At 40.1% G+C, this 19,084-nt stretch overlaps 1 protein-coding gene across 1 annotated transcript in view; it reads left to right on the top strand.

Moving 5' to 3' along the window:
* Nucleotides 1-11,409, top strand: part of FGF13 (fibroblast growth factor 13) — a 67,296-nt gene extending 55,887 nt beyond the window's left edge. Inside the window, exons 4-5 of the mRNA XM_068533351.1 lie at nucleotides 9,181-9,379; nucleotides 10,629-11,409. Of these exons, the coding sequence (XP_068389452.1) occupies nucleotides 9,181-9,379; nucleotides 10,629-10,765 (336 nt within the window). The 3' untranslated portion in view covers nucleotides 10,766-11,409. The remainder of the gene's footprint in view (nucleotides 1-9,180; nucleotides 9,380-10,628) is intronic.
* The last annotated feature ends 7,675 nt before the right edge of the window (nucleotides 11,410-19,084 follow it).

Raw genomic sequence — 19,084 nt, 5'->3', positions numbered from 1 at the left:
AATGAGATCATAATGTTGTACTTTTGTGGCATAATAATTAAAATGAGACATGTAGATGTCGTTTGGGCCATTAATACTGGATTAGTTCACAAATCTCTTTAATATCATGTGGGTTCACTGATACACATTACAGTAATTCAAATTTTAGAATCCTAGGATATTTTAAGCCCCAAATTAAGAGCTCACGTATTGTTACCCTTGCAAAGGAATCACAACGAAAGCAATCCTCACCCATACAGTTAATGTGTAACATGAACCTCTCTGTGAACTGGAAAGGTGCTTCTCTACTCCGTTTGTTTGCGTTGACAACCACTAGTTTTCATACCAGTTTCAAGTTGGGAGTGGGGTGGGAGGAGGCTACACTCTCCTAGCTGTCACATGAACAGAAAATTAAGTCAAGGCAAGGGATCCCGCAGTCTGTGAGCACCTACACGTACACTAGCTGCTTTCCATGCCCTCTGCAGTCCTCCCTGGGAGGCACGTGATGCTATTCTCCTCTTAGAGATGCAAGATCAGAGCCCAGGTAAATTGCCCAAAGTCAGAAATCTGGAAGGTGGAAGAGGCAGGTTTGAACAGAGCTCTTTGGTGTTCAGAGAGCCAGGGCACACGAATAGGAGGAAGGGCTGAACCTTCAGCCAATGTTGGAACTGTCCATTGAGAAGAGAACTGACATCACAGCTCTTGTCTACACAGTGACTGTTTGGGTGAAAAGGCGCACTTGCAATTGAGTTCATAAGGGAATGGCTTGTTAAGGGCTTCTTTCCTGTGGCTTTCTCACTTGTGAGGTGGTAGAACTCCTCTCTCAGGCCATTCTGAAGCTGGTACAGAGGCCTGCTGTCGAGATTAAGTCAGATCGTTATATACGCAAACGGGCCTAGGCTCTTGGGGTAAGGAGTAGTTGAGAATGAATTCTTCCATTTGAGTCTTAACTTAATGAATTGACTACCCCTGAGTACTACTGACTACCCCTGACTACCCCTGAGTACTACTGACTACCCCTGAGTACTACTGACTACCCCTGACTACCCCTGAGTACTACTCAGACTCATGGTAGGTGACTGTCACAAGCATCCTTTCATTAGCTCCTTCCAAGGGGCAAGTGTTAGTGGAAATGTGCTCTCTACATAGAAAGAGGACTCTGTAAGATTTCCTATCCCCAGAAGTCATTTGCAGGTGTTATGTGATGTGGCAGTCCAATAGCCCTCTACGACATCTTTCTCATCCTTGGTTTATAGATGAGGCCTTTGCACCCTGCCCTGTGATTCCAGGTTTTCTGGTTTGCAGTGGAAAGCAGGCATTAGTGATTTCCTTCTGAGCAGTGGCGCTGCTTTCCTTCCTGTGCAAGAGAAAAAATAAGAAGTCTTCTTTGAAAGTCTTTGAAGAAGTAGACTCCTGGCAATTGTAAATGACTCTCTTCTACAGAGACAGACCCTATCAAATCCAACACAACCGCTATCCAGTACAAATCAGAATTACCACCTTCACAATTGCCTGCAGTACTAGAACAAGCTATGCACCCACGTGGGTATGATTTTATTTTTAATAGGCCACCTACCTTGCCAGAGTTTTTTCAATTGATCTACGCAGAAAGAACCTTTCTCCTTTGCATGACAGTTTGTTGGATGTCTAGGAAAAGTTTTCAGACTTCCCAGGCTTTGAATTTTTGGACAGGAGCTTGGAAGAGCTATTTAAAAGGATACAACCTACTAAGCTTATTCTTTCGCTGACTACAAAGAGTTCCAAAGTCATTCTCTTGCCAATGGGCTTAGATACCCCTGTGAAGTTATTATACAGAGGAATCTTGCCACAAATTAGAAAGCTTCTTCACAGTAACGGAGAATAGTTAGCTAATGGTCACAGATTAATTCCCGTAACCAGCCAAAAGACAGGAAAGTTTATTTTTAGAAATCATATCTGATATTTGATTCCCCTTTCAAAACACATAGGTCAGCCCTGCTTATAAGAAAAGCCAACATCACGAGTTAATACACATAATAGACAAAAAAAGTTGGAGAGAATTACTCACTTTAGAGAAGTGTTCTTCAGTTGAAAAAAAATGCTTTTCCACAGATTTTTGTTCAACAGCAAGATTTAATCTAGTAAGATTAAAAAAAAATAATATGATGGCCACAGTCTCTGTAACATATGTAAAATGAAATCCATCTTCTGCTAATTGGATTCTTAACCAATCTGTATTCTTCTGCAAGGCTTGGGTCAGACTGACACTGCCTTGGGCCAATTATACAACCCTGGAGACGTATGGCCTGTCCCTCTTCTTTGTCACAAGTCTCAGCAAGTTACTTCCATTTCAAAATGTATCTGCTGACCAGGTTTGGAGCTGAGTGAGGCCTTAGGATCATGTAATTTTTTATCACAACAAAAATCACCCCTCTTAGGCTCTGTAAGGGATATGGTGTTTTTGTTTTGTCTCCTGCTTTATTGTAGCTTATTTCAGTGTATTTTATAAAACAAATTGTAAAATTTGACATTGCATGAGACTGCTCTACAGAAATATATGACAATCCAGAACAAGCCAATACAAAGGACTCAGTGAACCCCAGGGCTAAAATGTGGTCATATCTGCATCCTAATTCTGTTTTAAACAGGGCATCAGTTGACAAACTCATTAACTTTTTTTTTTTTTTTCATTTTTTGTTTGTGAAGAGTTGAGAAAAAGCAATACTCCGCTGCCCTATTTTGTGGGCTCAACATAAGGTAAATGAAAATGTCTACTAGATATCTTGGAATACAAAACTGCTACCAAGAAATTTCACTATAACCATATGAGGAGAAATAGTCCCATGTGCATATTCTTAATTATAATCTGTGTTTCTTTACAAATGGTTGTCAGTTAGCATGGGTACTTTGAAGTCATTTTGTGGCATGGTATTTCACGAAGCCCATTTTTCAGTGCTTCATTTCTTTAGTGCTGTGGCTTGAAGCACTGCAGCCTTTTCAGCCGACTGCAGACCAAAATGACAAATGGAAGGAAGCAAAACAGTTTTCGGGGAACCAAGCTTGGAGGAGAACACTGAACACTGAGTGTCATTCATGTGCAGTCCTAATTTTTGGTAGAATTTATCTCCTTCCATGTTAATAAAACACATATAGGCAGATCCTTTCTTTAGAAATTGATTCCAGGGTGAAAAGAACTTCGAAAAGAAGAGAGAATTTATTTATTTTGCCTTGGTTTTCTGGGCATGTATTATCAGAGTAATCCCACGTTTCATGTGAATGGAGCTTTACAATTTTCAGAGCTTCTCTCACATACATCATCTCACTGGCTCCTCGTCCATCCTGTAAGGGCAGGTGTTCCCCCCCCCCCCCCCGCCATTTTACAAAAATCAAGTTAATAGAATTTAGTTGCAATGTCTGCTATTTGCGGACCCAAAGACCAAGAGTATCAGTCTAATGCTTATATCTTGGTTACCAGGAAATCTCTTTATTCTTGCAGCTGCAGCATCAGTTTTATCTTTATTGGTCCCCCTTCTCTTCCTCCCTCTCCACCTCCCTCCCTCCATCCTTCCCTTCCACCCCTCCCTCTCTCCTCCCTCTCTCCCTCCCTCTCCAGTTTTTTAAATTGAATTTATCTGTAGACTGCTTTCCTCCTTTTATCACCTACTCTTTCTGCCCTGGCAGGCAAGTTCTGACTTGTCAGTCTCTCCTCTAAAACAGCCCTCTATTCATACCCCGCCATGTTTAACCCTTTTTTGGATCTGTATAAGCTAGCTCCCAAGTCCTCTTCCTATGATATTCCATTCTTTCCGTTATTTATTTCACCAGAGTTATATTGATCATTGACTCTAAGCCAGGCCCCATGCTAGGTGCTGCCCTCAAGTATCCCACAGTCCAGAGGATATCTGAGTGAACAAGCCAAACTCTGTTTATCCTAAATTAATAATTTTGTTTAGCTACAATGCACTGGCTAAGTATTGATTCCCTCTTCCCCAACCTCTCCTTTCCCGCGCTTTGATCTTAGTAATAATGAAGTTCATTCACATCAAATGTACCCTGGGAGAGAACATCAAAATCCTGAATATAATAATTAATCCTGGATTTTGAAATCACCGATAGAGGGGAAGCTTATATAGAGAATATAGGTAGTTACAGTGTCACCCCCCCATATTTTAAAGATTCTATTTTGTTTTCTTTTTTAACAGAGTTGAAAATCTAATTTTAATTTGCATATTATTTTCTTTAGGCTGGAGAATAATTGACTCACACAAGTCAGACCTGCTTCAATAACCTGCTAACTTTAAATCTAGAAAATTGATTGTCATCAGAACGTGGCTGAGAATTAGAAGAGTGACCCCTGCTATTGGCAGTGATTGTTAAATTAATTGGATCTTCAGGCTACTGAAAATGTGGCCAGAAGAGAGGAGGAAAAGAGAAGGAAGTGAGAGGATTAAAGGGAGAGATAGATCAGTTATAATGTGTTTATAGCACCTGCTGAAAAGAGGAAATCATGTTTCACTAGGTTCATTTTTTAAAGTTTCTTTAAACGCTCACTCATCGATGTCTAAACTGTTTTTCTGTGTTCTGTGATGCCAGTGAAAATATTACATGTGAATACAACAAAATGTATTGAGAAACATTCACCTCTACCAGGATTTGTGCGCTTGACATAGCGTATACATATGTGAAAGCTTATATTCAATGTTCAGGCTTTGTTCAACAGTCTAGGACCTCAGTGTTGCCATTTTATGTATGGACAACCTGAGCAGACTCTGCTGCTCTCTTGAGATCCAAGGAAATCAGCGCAACGCATTTAAAAAAGATTTCTTTTGAGAGAAATGTGTTCAAAGGAAACGTTCACAGTAGTCATGGCAGGACTTCCCTGGCTGTCCAGTGGTTGAGACCCCACGCTTCCATTGCAGGGGGCACAGGTTCAGTCCTTGGTTGGGGAACTAAGATCCCGCATGCTGCATGGCATGGCCAGAATAGTCATGGCGCTCCTCAAAGCCTACTGAGGTACAGACTCAAGTGAAACACTGCCACCCTATCTGTTGGTAGCATAGCTGAAAATACAAAAGCAGGGGGCAAAAGTATGAAAAACCTGCTATTAAGGCCTATGCTTGCCGAATGACTTCTTTTAATCAGGAAGGCACTTGGTCGTGGTGTGTGTACTGTGCTATCGTAAATGTGTTTAGGGCACGGGAATGGCGTACATGATATACAGATGTTTTTGAGTGCTCACCTTTTTGGATATGGCTATTGAGGATACAGTTGCACATTACCTGCTGAGTGACGAGGCCCTTACTTGGCTCCCTTCAAGGAAGCCACCATCACAGCCCATGCTTCTTCTGAACTGGCTCCAGCTCCAGGAGGCCGGAGAGTTACGCATCTCCTCCATACTTTGCCCTTGGTGCCAGGGGCAACTCAAGGCACTGTTGCTTCTTCTGACCCTAAAGAGGATAGCAATTTACCCAGGTTCAGAGCCTTTGTTCTGGGCCAAAATGCTTTGTAGCACACCATTGTATCTGGGGGTTCTTTGCATATATCCAGTGTTACTGATTGCGTTAATGCCTTATTCTCTTGCCTCTCAAAGTCTGTGTGGAGGTATGTCCTGATAAGGGCAGCTGACCATCACCATTTGTAGCTGTAAGTATTCTCCTATATGCTCTATTGACCCGATGTTGAGGGTTTCAAATGTTTTCTTCTTGTCAGCGGTATTTCAACCTCCAAAGAACTATTTTGCCCTTAATAGTGAGTAAATTGGTAAAAAAGAGAGGTATTAGGTTTTGCTCCTGGATCTGCTCATTCTGCAAATGTAGATTCTTCATTCGTCACCCAAAACATGATCACTGTAACTAACTAGTATGGATTCCTTGGATAAAAAGTTCAATATTCACTGAGAAAAAAACTAACCTTGAACTTTAAGGGGAATAGAGATGATGATTACAGAGAAGAGATTTTAGAGAGATTGAATATCTATATTTTTTTCAGAGTTATTCCTCTGAACATTACTAACATTATTCCTCTGAAATTAGTATAGATATGCAAGAGAGGTAAACAACTTTTAAGAGAAATCGATGCATAAAAGGTTAGAAGATATAAAGTGCCTTTTCTTTTGTATTCATGCCAAATAATTTCTTAGTGGCTGTGCAAGGAATGCTTGACATCTTTTTAATTCATTTATTATGATAGCAGGTATTTATCTAATGCATATTAAATACAGAGCACAGTGACTGCTGCCTCTATTTAGTGCCTACTATGTATCAAGGCCACTACGGTACCTTTTTCGAGAGCACTAATAATCAGCTTCAGGTCAATCAAAGGAGATTGATTCCTTGCCAGATGTCTACCTGGTATTCTCTGAATAGGGCTTCTCTGGTTAGGGTCCGATCCAATTTCTGTTATTTCTGTGAACCACTGCTGAGACAGAGAGAGGCAGCTGCACCCCTCTTCCCCTTGGTGGCCCTTCCTGTATTGGGTGGGATGTTCACATCTTTCTACATTTGATAAAAATCAAGCCTCTTCTGCCTATTCCTTCCAGCACTGGATAAAATGACAGTGTCACACACGGAGAACAGAACACTCCTTTGGTTGCTTCAACATTCTTTTTTTGGCCTCATTTTCCTCCCTCTCTACTGAGTTCTTGAGTCCAAATCTAGTGGTGATGACTAAGAAATTGCCAGGATGTGACAGAGCATTCAGTTCATTGAGTCCTTCCTTGCCATTTTCCAATAGTTGTAACAATTGCCGAGTTTTTTCCTCCTCATGTTGTAGGTGCCGGTATCTGTGTAGTATCTATTATTCTGAACAGTTACGAAGTCACACATGCAGGATCTGTCCCTGCAGTGACAACCTCCTTCTATACACAGCTGATTTCGTTCTATGGTATTCAGGAAATTCCCTGCAGACTTTTTACTGGTTGATACTTCTGAATCCTGGAATTTCCGAATTCAATCTGAATCTCTGCGATGCAGATCCTGTAAGCAATGACCAAGTGGTCTGCTGTGTGCTAGACAGTATGACCAATCCTTTATGACCGGAAGGTGGATTCAGAAATCAGACAAATTCCTTGCCTTCTGGAGCAAGGAATGCACACGCCTGGGTCACGGGGCCATGCTGGAGATGTAGATAGAGTTTCCGGGAGCACAAATATGAGTGTCATCGGTTCTGATTGCCAGAGATCATATATGATTCCAGGAGCAGTCATATTTGAGCTAGACCTTGAGGAATGAGAGGAAAGCCAGCAGGTAGAGAGGTACAGAAATGACATGAATGGCGTCTGTAAAGGCACAAAGGCACATATGGTTCTGTGGTGGAGACAAGGCATGGTAACGACTGAGTTGTGAAGATTTATTTATTTATTTATTTATTTATTTATTTATTTATTTATTTATGGCCGCACCGCGCTGCATGTGGGATCTTAGTTCCCCGACCAGGGATCGAACCCGCGCCCCCCTGCATTGGAAGCGCAGAGTCTTAACCGCTGGACCGCCAGGGAAGTCCCTGGATTGTGGAGAATTTTAAATGCCCCATCAGGTTGTCATTTTACGCTAGGCAAGGCGAAACCAACATTCTATACAACTGTCCTCATCCCTAGAGGACACATGGAGACTCTTTTAGTCAGATTTCTTTGTAGACATACCTTGGCTTTCCCTATGTTGAGAATTCTACAAAGAGGAGCGTTCACAGCCCATAAATAGAACACTTTCGTTCCTACCACGTGATAGTTGCCTTCGAAGTACATTGCTTCTTGAGTAGGTTGAATTTGTGTGACTCTTCTGAGGCTCTATCAAGTATGCCCCTAGGCTGAAATTATCCCAAAAGATGACTCTGATCTGTGCACCCTGGAAGCCAGATGGGGGAACCAGTGAGATTACTGAGTGAAGCAGATTTTGTGGATTTCCAGAAAAAAGTGTTCAATTATTTAACTTTAAGAAAAAGGCTGCCTCCTTTGAGGAATCTGTCCCTCTTTGCTGAAGTGATCCTCTGATGGTGAATCACTGTCTGTTGCCCAGATAGTGTGCTTTGCTTGGAATGCTATCTGACATGAAGGAAGTTAGGACCATGGAGACACCATTCAGAAAAGACAGGTGTCCAGAAAGCTTGCAATATTTTTATTGCAAGGTGGGTTTTTTTTTCAGGGTTTTATCAAAACTTATTCCTGATAATAATAGCTCAGCAAAATAGTACAAATCGAATGGCTTCCTTAGTGCCACTGTCACATGTAGCTCACTTTGCATTTTCCTCGTCATTTTTACTCCAAGTGGACCCACTGCTGCTCTATGCATTACTTAGAGATTAAAATCTGCTGTTCATTTCACTTTGCTTATAAATGGATATTTTAAATAGCTGTTTATTGCATACATACACATATTGCAAAACTTGAACGAAGGTTTTCTGGGCTTTTTTGTTTGTTTTCAAAAACAGTCTATTGGGTCAGGAACCCTTCTTTTGTATGGGCAAGTCCAAAGAAAACATGGCCACGTACATGGCAGGAAATCACATTGCCGGGTTCAAAGTCTCCTGGCCTGCTCTCTCATGTCTGCTTGTAGAATTACTGTAAATTCCTTGTTTCTATATTGATTTGTGTGAAATGTTACTGTAAGGCAAGGATGGGGTGATGAGGGAATTTTTTTTTTTCTTTTAAAGTCAAGGTCCAATGATCTGAAAAAAAAATCAGTTTGGTTTATCTAAAAGTAAAAGGTAGTCTTTCTTTGTAGCATCTCTTTAGAAATCTAGGCAAGCATTGTAACAGTATAACACAGATTTCAGCCTGGAGCAATTGAAAATTTATAGTACATAGTAACTGGATAATCTATGAAAATTAAGTACAAGGATCGGATGTTTATTTTCTCATATTTAATCCCGAAGGGAACAAAGCTCCATGTGGCAGTTTTATGCTTGTCTTTTCAATCTTTGGCTCCTGTATTTTTCTAATACATTACACTTAGGTGGCTGGTTCTAATTTTTCCATTACCTTATTACAAAGAGAGCTAATCATTGATCAGTAGCACTTGCACTTAGGGCTTTTTCTAAAGCATCACATGAAATGTTATATATAGTTTTATTTTCCAATGATAATTGTTTCTGCTATTAAAACAGAACACCAGTCGTAACAAGCTCTAACAAAGTATGCCCTAAACTCCTGAAGGATAATACCATATGGTTCTCCATGAAATTCATAGCTATAAATATTGAGCTTTTGTTTATTTACTTCTCTCGTAGGAACATTTCACACCTGAGTGCAAATTCAAAGAATCGGTGTTTGAAAATTATTATGTGACATATTCATCAATGATATACCGTCAGCAGCAGTCAGGCCGAGGGTGGTATCTGGGTCTGAACAAAGAAGGAGAGATCATGAAAGGAAACCATGTGAAGAAGAACAAGCCTGCAGCTCACTTTCTGCCCAAACCACTGAAAGGTAAACTTGATATTATACCAGCTGTGGATTAAATGAGTATCGGTATTGAAATCAATCCTTTATCACGCTTTCAAAAGTGGAATGCAATTCTTCCGTACTAAGGCATTTATACAAAAATTCAGTAACATTTTACACTTAAAAAAACACTAACGCATTGACAATAGCATCTCACCTCCTGATTTTAACTTTTCCATAGTATATCTGCACGTGGTAACACCTTTCTTATGTGGAAAGAGCTTAATTGCTAACTCAGGACAGCCAAGAACCCCAAATTTTCCCAAAATGATCCCTGGACAGGAACACAGGTGCTAAAATGTGTGCATACTTAACACTTATCAGAAAGCTCCTTGGGCCCATCTCTCTAAGGGCCCAACAGTATTGTCCCAACACTTTTCATTCATTCATGGTTTTGCTTTTTGGTCATTAATAGCAGCTTAGTAGCAAATGAGAAAGGGTGAGGGAGAGGAATGGGCTGCAGGAAGTAGGGATGTTAGAAGCAGTGAGATGTGGTGGAAAAGCGGTAGAAAATCCAGGCAGAGAAGAGCGGTTTACAGGAGGGGCAGACCATCCAGTCAAATCAACACAGCGCCCTTTGACAGCACATTTTCTGGAGCCAGATTACTTGGGTCCAAAGCCCAGCTTCCACCTTTACTAACCAGATAGTCTTGGGCAGATTATTGAGCTCAAGTTCCTTCTGTAAAATATGGATAAAAGCACCTGCCTCATGGGATTCGCACGTGGGTTAAATGAGATAACACACGTGAAGCACTTACAACAGTATCTGGCACGTTCTAAGTGCTCCGTAAGCGTAAGCCAGGGCTGTTATTTACAGCACAACAATAATATTTACCATTTGTTGCATTAAGAACTGTGCTAATACTTAGAGTCTTGGAGAGTTTCATTTTAAAGTCTGCGAGAAATCAGTGTTTGAAAATGTTTTCATTTTTAATATTTGCCTTGCACAGCATGCTGTGGATCATATTTAAACTTCTAAGAGCTTTATTAAATGCATTTTTCATTAATCCTCTCATACATCTAAAACCATCAGTGATGGAAATTAGGCATTAGAATTCTCTACACGCTTCTGTACCAAGACTGGATTTTGCTTCATCTGGTCCAGTCCGCTCTCTACTGAGTCCTTGAAAGCGGCATTTTTCAGGTTTGGCCTCCAGCCTGGAAGCCTAGTGGGCAGAAGGAAAGTTGAGGGCCAGTGCGGTGGCCTTTGATGCCGTGTCTCTGTGCTTTGCAGTGGCCATGTACAAGGAGCCGTCTCTGCACGACCTCACGGAGTTCTCCCGATCTGGAAGCGGGACCCCAACCAAGAGCAGAAGTGTCTCCGGCGTACTGAATGGAGGCAAATCCATGAGCCACAATGAATCAACGTAGCCAGTGAGGGCAAAACAAGGGCTCTGTAACAGAACCTTACCTCCAGGTGCTGTTAAGTCTAGCAGTCCTTCACCCAAAAGTTCAGATTTGTCCATGACGTTTACCAAACAAACAAGGCAGAGTTCACTACTCTAATCTGCCATCAAACCTTCTTCTCATCCATACAAATGCCCCATAATTTAGATCGAGCTTGTGCAAAAAAAAGAGTGCCAAGCATGATCAGTGAATTAAATCTGGGAGAAGGACTGCCCAATTTTCTCATGATCTCACCTATGCTTTGGGGAAGACAAACCAAAAACATTTCACAGCACTAATGCTGATTAAAAAAATTGCTCTCCAACCAAGAAAATTGAAAAGACCACCATTGTTCTTCAAAAACAAACAACAAAACAAAACAGAACAAAATTAACTGCTTCAATGTTTTGTAGGGGCAAACAAAATTCTGTGAACCGTGTTGTTTTCTTGGCTTAATGTTTTCAATCTATGCTTGATTCGTATGTATTCTTTACTTTGGTATAGCACAACTTTATGATTTCTGGAATTCAATGGTTCTATTGACTCTGTGTCACTTAATCCAATTCAACCAAATTCAGGGTTGAAGCTGAATTGGCATCTCAGGCTCAAGGTAACAGTGTTCTTGTGATTTTACCAAAAAATTTTTTTTCCTTTAGATTCGTAGTATTCTGATCAAGTTCTTGTGCTGTACTTTGTGCGTAGAAATTGTGTTGTGTTGTCAACCCCAGTCAGTAAAGGTTACTTAAAAAAAAAAAGATTATCCTCAAGTATAGATTTATCTTAATTCCATTTGTGTTATCATGTTAAACTATTATTGTGGCTTCTTGTGTAAAGACAGGAACTGTGGAACTGTGATGTTGTCTTTTGTGTTGTTAAAATAAGAAATGTCTTATCTGTGTATGTATAAGTCCTCCTGTCATTGTATTTCACGTGTGAATATTGTGTACAAGGAAATGTTAAGACTGGTTACCCCTAAGCAACATATACTTATACCTGCTTCTGGAAAAGTGTTTAAGACTTAGCTAGGTTTCCATTTAGATCTTCATATCTGTTGCATGGAAGAAAGTTGGAATCTTGGCATAGAGTTGCATGATATGTAAGATTTTGTGCATTAATAATTGTTAAAATCTGTGTTCCAAAAGTGGACATAGCATGTACAGGCAGTTTTCTGTCCTGTGCACAAAAAAGTTAAAAAAAATTTGTTGAATATTTGTTGTTGTATACCCAGATACGCACCGAATAAACTCTTTATATTCATTCAAAGAAAAATCCTCCAACGTGTATTTATTGAGCGTCCATCATGTGCCGTGAACTGTGGTAGAAACTGGAGTTACACACTGAATTATGTACATCAGGTCCCTGCTCTCAGATAATCTACAGTCTAGAGATTTATATTAACACGAACACTCTTGAAAGTGTAGTTATTGTACTGGTTGTTGTACTTGAACTTCAGATTGGAACAGAAGAATTCTCATTCCCATTCAGTGATGCATTGTACGAAAGACACCTATGTTCTAGTACCCTCCCTGCCATTCACACTGTCATTTCCCCCTCTCTGTTTCTCATTTCTCTCAGTAGAGGGAAAGAACGGGACTAAATATCTCAAGTCCTTTCCACCTCTGAGAACTGAAGGAAAACATGAACATTTTCTTTTTTTATTAAAATTTCAAAACATATATTAAAATTGAAAGATTTTTATAGTGAACGTTGGTAAACCTACACCTGTGTTCCACCATTAACATATTACTATACTATACATCTATCCATCCATCAATTTATCAAGCCATCTTATGTTTGACACATTTCAAAATAAATTGCAGACATCTGTACACGTCCTCCTAATTCCTTATGTATACCTGTAACTAGAGTTCAATGTTCGTTTGCAGTTTTTTCTTATTTTTATTTTTAATCTTTTGGCCCCACCGCGCGGCATGTGGAATCTTATTCCCCGACCAGGGATTGAACCCGCGCCCCCTGCCTTGGAAGCGCAGAGTCTTAACCACCGGACCAGCAGGGAAGTGCCTGCAGTTTTTCCTCTTAATATAAAACTTACAATGAAGTGCACATATCTTTAGTGTATGTTTGTTGAGTTGACAAATGCATACATTTGTGTAACCATAAACATTTTCAATGTTGATGACTTTTCACTAGCTCCCCAAAGCTGCCATTGCCTGGTTATGATGCTTTCGGAGTAGTCGATGTAGGTAAGTAAGAGTGGAGGAACAGGTGAAACATAATTGACTGGCACTTTTCAGGGCATCCATCAGATAAAGTTACCGGGGCCCCAAGCAGCATGCTTTTTGCACAGAGGGGAGGCTGCCCATTCCTAAGATGTCTGGGCCAGATTCAGCAGGAGCTCCTAGCCCAGCCCAGCTCAGCTCAGTCACCTTGTGATCCCGTCTTAAGCCTTCATCCTGCCAGAGCTCTAAGGTCCAGCTTGCATGAAAGAGGCTACCTGCCCAGCTTGGACAGGAGCCTGGGTACCATATACCATAAGTAGACTTGCTCAACCCTGCCCCCTATTCGGTCTCACTCATTTTCAGTCCGTAGAGAAAAGTAGTGCATTGTCTCACTCTTGCTCCAAGGACTTTAAGGTTTGGTCATTGATTAGTTTGCTTGCGGCTCTTGCTTTTTCATTGTTCAGGAATAGCATAGGTCTACTAGTCATAAACAAGTCAGTACCTTGGTGTCTTGGGGAAGCCTGGCATAAATAAGAAGGGGCCAAAATGCCCAGGAATAATCCTATAGTCCCAACATTCTCAACGAGCTGCCGCAAGTTGTTTTTAACAGAAGGTGGTGTTTAAATAAATCAATACTTAAATCGTCCTCCAAAATACCTCCCTACAAACAGTGATACTTTCACACATCTTCATTACACACACACACACACACACACACACACTTCAGTATCATTTCTCATGGTTGAAAATATTAGCCCTGCCACATGTGTTCCAATGTTTCAGTTTCTATGTGGGCATTCTTGAAGAGGTTTGTAACAGCTGCAATTCTGTCATCATGCAGGAAGTCTTTCTAGAACACCCAATGGATGGTTTTCAGTATTAGGATTCTAAACTAATTTACCAAATGTCAACCCAATATTTCCTTTAATTTTTGTTTCACACACTCTGCCTCTCTGTCTCTCATCAGTCGCTTCACACATACACACACACATAGATGTGCCCCCGAAAGTTCTCAGAGATGCTCTGTTCCTCTGGGAAGGTGACATATGTCTATTCAGTAGGGAGGCTGGGACAGCCAAGTTTAAAAAGCCAGGACTCAAGACATAGAGATGGCCGACAGGTACATGAAAAGATGCTCAACGTCACTAGTCAGCAGGGAAATGCAAACCAAAACCACAGTGAGATACCTAACCTCACACCTGTCAGAATGGCTATTATAAAAAAGACAAGAAATAATAAGAGTTGTGAGGCCGTGGAGAAAAGGGAGTCCTCCTACACTGTTGGTAGGAATGTAAATTGGTGCAGCCACTATGGAAAACAGTATAGAGACGCCTCAAAAAGTCAAAAATAGAGCTACCATATGATTCAGCAATTCCACCTCTCGATATTTACTCAAAGAAAACAAAAACACTAATTTTAAAGAATCTGAAAAAGAATATATATATGTATGTATAACTGAATCACTATGCTGTACACCTGAAACTAACACATTGTAAATCAACTATACTTCAACTGAAAAAAAAAAGAATGTACATAAGATAACCTAAAAAAGGTATGTGCACCCCTAAGTTTATTGCAGCATTATTGACAATAGCCAAGATATGGAAGCCACCTAAGTGCCCACTGATAGATGAATGGATAGAGAAGATGTGGTATATAAATATACAGTGGAATATTAGCCATGAAAAAGAATGAAATCTTGCCATTTGTGACAACATGGAAAAAACAAAACAAAAAAGGCAAGACAAAACAGAAACAGACTCATAGGTACCGAGAGCAAACTGGTGGTTACCAGAGGGGAGGGGGCGTGAGGGGATTAAGAGGTACAAACTTCCACTTATAAAATAAACAAGTCACGGGGATGTAATGTACAGCACAAAGAATATAGCCAATAATGCTTTAATAGTTGTGTGCGAGGCCAGATAGTAACTAGACTTATAGTGATCATTTTATGATGTATAAAAATATCAATCACTATGTTGTACACCTGAAACTAACATAATATTATATGTCAGCTATACTTCAAAAAATACCAGGAAGAATAAAGTAAGATGGCTTCTGAAGCTATGACACTTCTGTTCACTAAGGAGGATTGCCCAGGTGTGTCCTCACAACAAATGAGCATGCCTGCAACATTCTGTACTCTAAATAATTGTGTGCACTCTTAAAATAATTTGTTTTCGATTCTGTAAAGTTAATGCTTAGAGTAAGAGAAATGTACAAGGGCGATGAATGAGTAAAAGCTTGGCTCCTTGGAGTCAATTGCTCAGGTCGTTGGCTCAGTGGATATTTATCACCTTATAAGCTGTCAGTGCAGCGCGGCACGTAGCTGAGCCCTGGAGAAAGCATTCACGCAAGGACAGATGGATTGAGACTGAGTCAGTCTTGCAGAAAAAGAGAGATTCTGGGGTTTTAGCAACGGGGAAATTTCCCTTCCTTACTGGAATTAATAAAGTGGAACTCCAATTGGAAATAATTGTTCAGCTTTACATTCTTCATATATGTAAACCTCTCCATCACTAATACCCTGGTACAAGCTGGATGGTTACAACCCAAGTGTTCTTTTCTTCTTAAAAAGTTGCAAAACTAGGTTCAATTAGTTCTCAAAGGCTGGCTGTACTATAGTTTTCCCTTGAATATAAAACAGCTGAACAAAACAGCTTGCACAACATTTGAGTTTCCTGGGTCTTAGGGACATTTCAAAGTACATCATCATTACGTTCACCAACGTACTGCATGCCAAATCCACACAAAACACTGCCCTATAGTGTGTGTGCGTGTGTGTGCGCACGTGTGTGTAGCGGGCAGGGCACTGAATAAAGAGTCCTGCTACCTGCTCTCGGAGGTTTCAGTCAGGAGATCTTCAAATCTCCTTGGAGTCACCTGCATCAAGTAGAATATCATGTGACTAAACTGTGCTAGAAACCAAATACACAAGTTCTACTTTCCAGAGACTCTCAGTCTAGAATAGTAGACATGCAACTATCAAATTTGGTCAGTTAGTATAAACACTGTAAAATGTATCATCAAGGTGTCGGGAGAACACAGTGAAGTAAGAAATCGATTAGGGAAACTGAAAAAGTTTCAAAGAGGAGTTCATCTTTGAGTTGAGTCTTAAAAGATGAGCTAGAAAGGTAGTGTAGGTGGCTCTAGGACAAAAAACAATATAAGCAAAGCATAGAGTCATTAAATAGCATTGAGTGTCCAGAAAACATTAGTTAGCCTAGTGTAGCTGGACGATAGGAGGCAGAGGCCCTGCTATGCAAGTGGTCCTCCGGAGAAGAATAGCCTTCCCCCTTCTCTGTTGAACAATCTGTTCTTTGCCTGCTCTAAAAAGAATTTGTCAAGCAATATGGGTTGTTTGACCAGTACAGTCATATAGAGAAAGAAAAGCAGCGGCAAGATAATGAAAGGAAAACTTTCTTCAAGCAAATTCCTTCCATCTAAAATGTACATTTTAATGATTTTTCCTTTGAATAAAGTTTATTTGGAATTTTCAGATTTCCAAAGTTATTTAAAATAACCTCTCTCCCTCCCTCTCCATACACCACCACATACATGCACCTACACATGCCCGCATACACACACACACACACACACACACACACACACACTATTTGTATGCTTCTTTGGGAAGGAGAGCTAAAATTTTCATATAATGTAATGTACAAACTTCGTAAGTGTACCAATTAGTTTGGTTTGACAAACGCATACACCATGGAACACCCCTGTAATATAGAGTGTTTCCAGCACCACAGCAAGTTTTCTTGTGCCCCTTCCCAGTCAATATGCACCCACCACCCACAGGCAACCAGTGGTCTGATTTTTTTTTCACCTTAGATGACTTGTTTTTGTTCTAGAACGTATTACAAATATTATCATACATATGTGCTCTTTGTGTAAGACTTCTTTTGCTCAGGAAAATGTTTTTGAGATCCATCCATGTTGTCGTGTGTTATCAGACTTTCATCCCTTTTTGCTGTTAAGTAGTGTTACAAAATATGACTATATCCACAGTTTGCTTACCCATTTCCGGTTGACAACACCTGGGCTGTTTCCAAATTTGGGCTGCTTGGAAGAGAGCTGCTATAAACAGTTTTATGCAGGTTTTTGTGGAAATAGACTCTCATTTCTCTTAGGTAAATACCAAGGAGTGGATTTTCTGTGTCCTAGAGTAGGTGTATGGTTCATTTTATGAGCCTGTCAGAACTATTTCCAAAGTAGTACTTTTTTTTACACTCCTACCAGCAGTGTATAAAAGTTCCAGTTGCTCCAAATCCTTGTCAACATTTGGTGTATCCAGTCTTGTTAATTTTAGCCATTCTGGTATGTGTGTCGAGATATCACATTTGGCTTTAATCTGCATTTCCCTGATGATTAGTGATGTCAAGCACATTTTCATGTGCTTATTGGCCATTCATGTATCCTCCTTCGTGACGTGTGTGCTCCCCTGATTTGCCCATGTATATCGCATTGTCTTTTTATTATTGATCTGTAGGAATTCTTTATATAACCCAGATACCAGTTCTCTGTCAGATATATGATTTGTGAATATTCTCTTCCAGTTTATGGCCTTTGTATTGATTGTCTTAATGGTGTCTTTTAGTGAGCAGAAATTTTAATTTTGATAAAATCTAATTTATACATTTTCTTTTATTATTATTGATTTTTGTGTCTTATCCTTAGCTTCTAAGTTTACAACTATGATCCAGCTCAAATTAATTTTTGTGTATGGTGTAAGGTCCTAGTTGAGGTTAATTTTTAAATATGCATATCCAGCCCCACTGGTTGAAAAGACTTTTCTTTCCACATTAGATTGCTGTGGCGTCTTTGACAGAAATCAAATAACCACATATGTGTGAGTCTATTTCCAGACTCTCTAGTCAGTCCTACTGGTATATTTATTGATTCTTATGCCAGTACTACACTGTCTAAATTACTGTAACTCTGTAGTAGGTCTTGAAGTCTGGTAATAATTCCTTCCACTTTGTTCTTCTTTCCCAGGTAGCTTTTAAACATTCTAGGTCCTTATCTGGGTAGCTGAAGATGTCCCACAAGGCTTGCACTTCAATCTTCTGCCCTTCTACTTTTCCATCCCCTCCAAGTGCTCACCTGATCTCATGTTTTCACAGATCATTGCTGACTAATGAATCTCCAAATCGTAATCTCTGGCTAAGTCTAATTCATGCCCCAAAGCCCATGTAGACATTCCCCTAAAGCTTAGCTATTTCTCCACATCAATAACGAATTGAACTCACTAGGCTTTCCCACAAGCTGGCCCAAATCAGGAGTAAGACCATTCTTACCAGCTTCAAGCTCAGAAAAACAAGTTCTTTGAATTGCCTCTTCATCTCCCATGGCTAATCATTGAGGGTTGCCAAATATTTGTTAGCTACAGCCACCTTCTCTGGAACATTCCACCTGAATTAATGCTATTGTCTCCCACTATCTCCCCTTCATATCCCAGCTAGATAAACGTCCTAAAAATCCTTTAGGCCATATTATTTCCTTATTAGACAATGTCTGATCAATTCTAAACCTCTGGATTTGGCCCTTGGAGGCTCTTCCACGTGTGGTCTTCCTCCAAATCTCTCACCTCCTCTCCTAGTAGTCTTTGTAAATAAAGGTGCTATCTGGTAGTTATTTGAGCCTTTCAACAATGTTTTTCTAACTCCATAAAATTCAGCCTTTCCAGATATTACAAGGTGTAGCTACAAAAAATTTTCTCAGGTCAGAAGGAAAAAAACCATTCCTATTTTTTAGTAACCACACTACATTAAATGTTCTCACTTTTCAATAACCATTTCAGCATAAACTTCGATTATTTAACCAAGAAGTCCCACCTTTTCAAAGTATTCTTGCATCTGTTGATGGTTAAAGCTCCCAGAGCCACCTTAGATCCCTTCATTGTGCTGTCACTTTCTACTCAGCATTGACCGTGTAGTCCATCAGAACTTCAAGTCCTCTGCGACCTGACCAACCATGCTGAACAGGAATTTTCTCTTGGTTGTGTTCCTAGACGCTTCTGTAGGGAGCACACTTTAGGCATTCGTTCTTTTGTTCTCTTGCTCCAATGACAACAAGGAAGTTATTTTCAAAATGTGCATTAGGAAATACTGACAAG

This window comes from Eschrichtius robustus, chromosome X (genome assembly GCF_028021215.1).
Source record: "Eschrichtius robustus isolate mEscRob2 chromosome X, mEscRob2.pri, whole genome shotgun sequence".
Classification (NCBI taxonomy): Eukaryota; Metazoa; Chordata; class Mammalia; order Artiodactyla; family Eschrichtiidae; genus Eschrichtius; species Eschrichtius robustus.
This window is presented reverse-complemented; position numbering and strand designations above follow the sequence as displayed.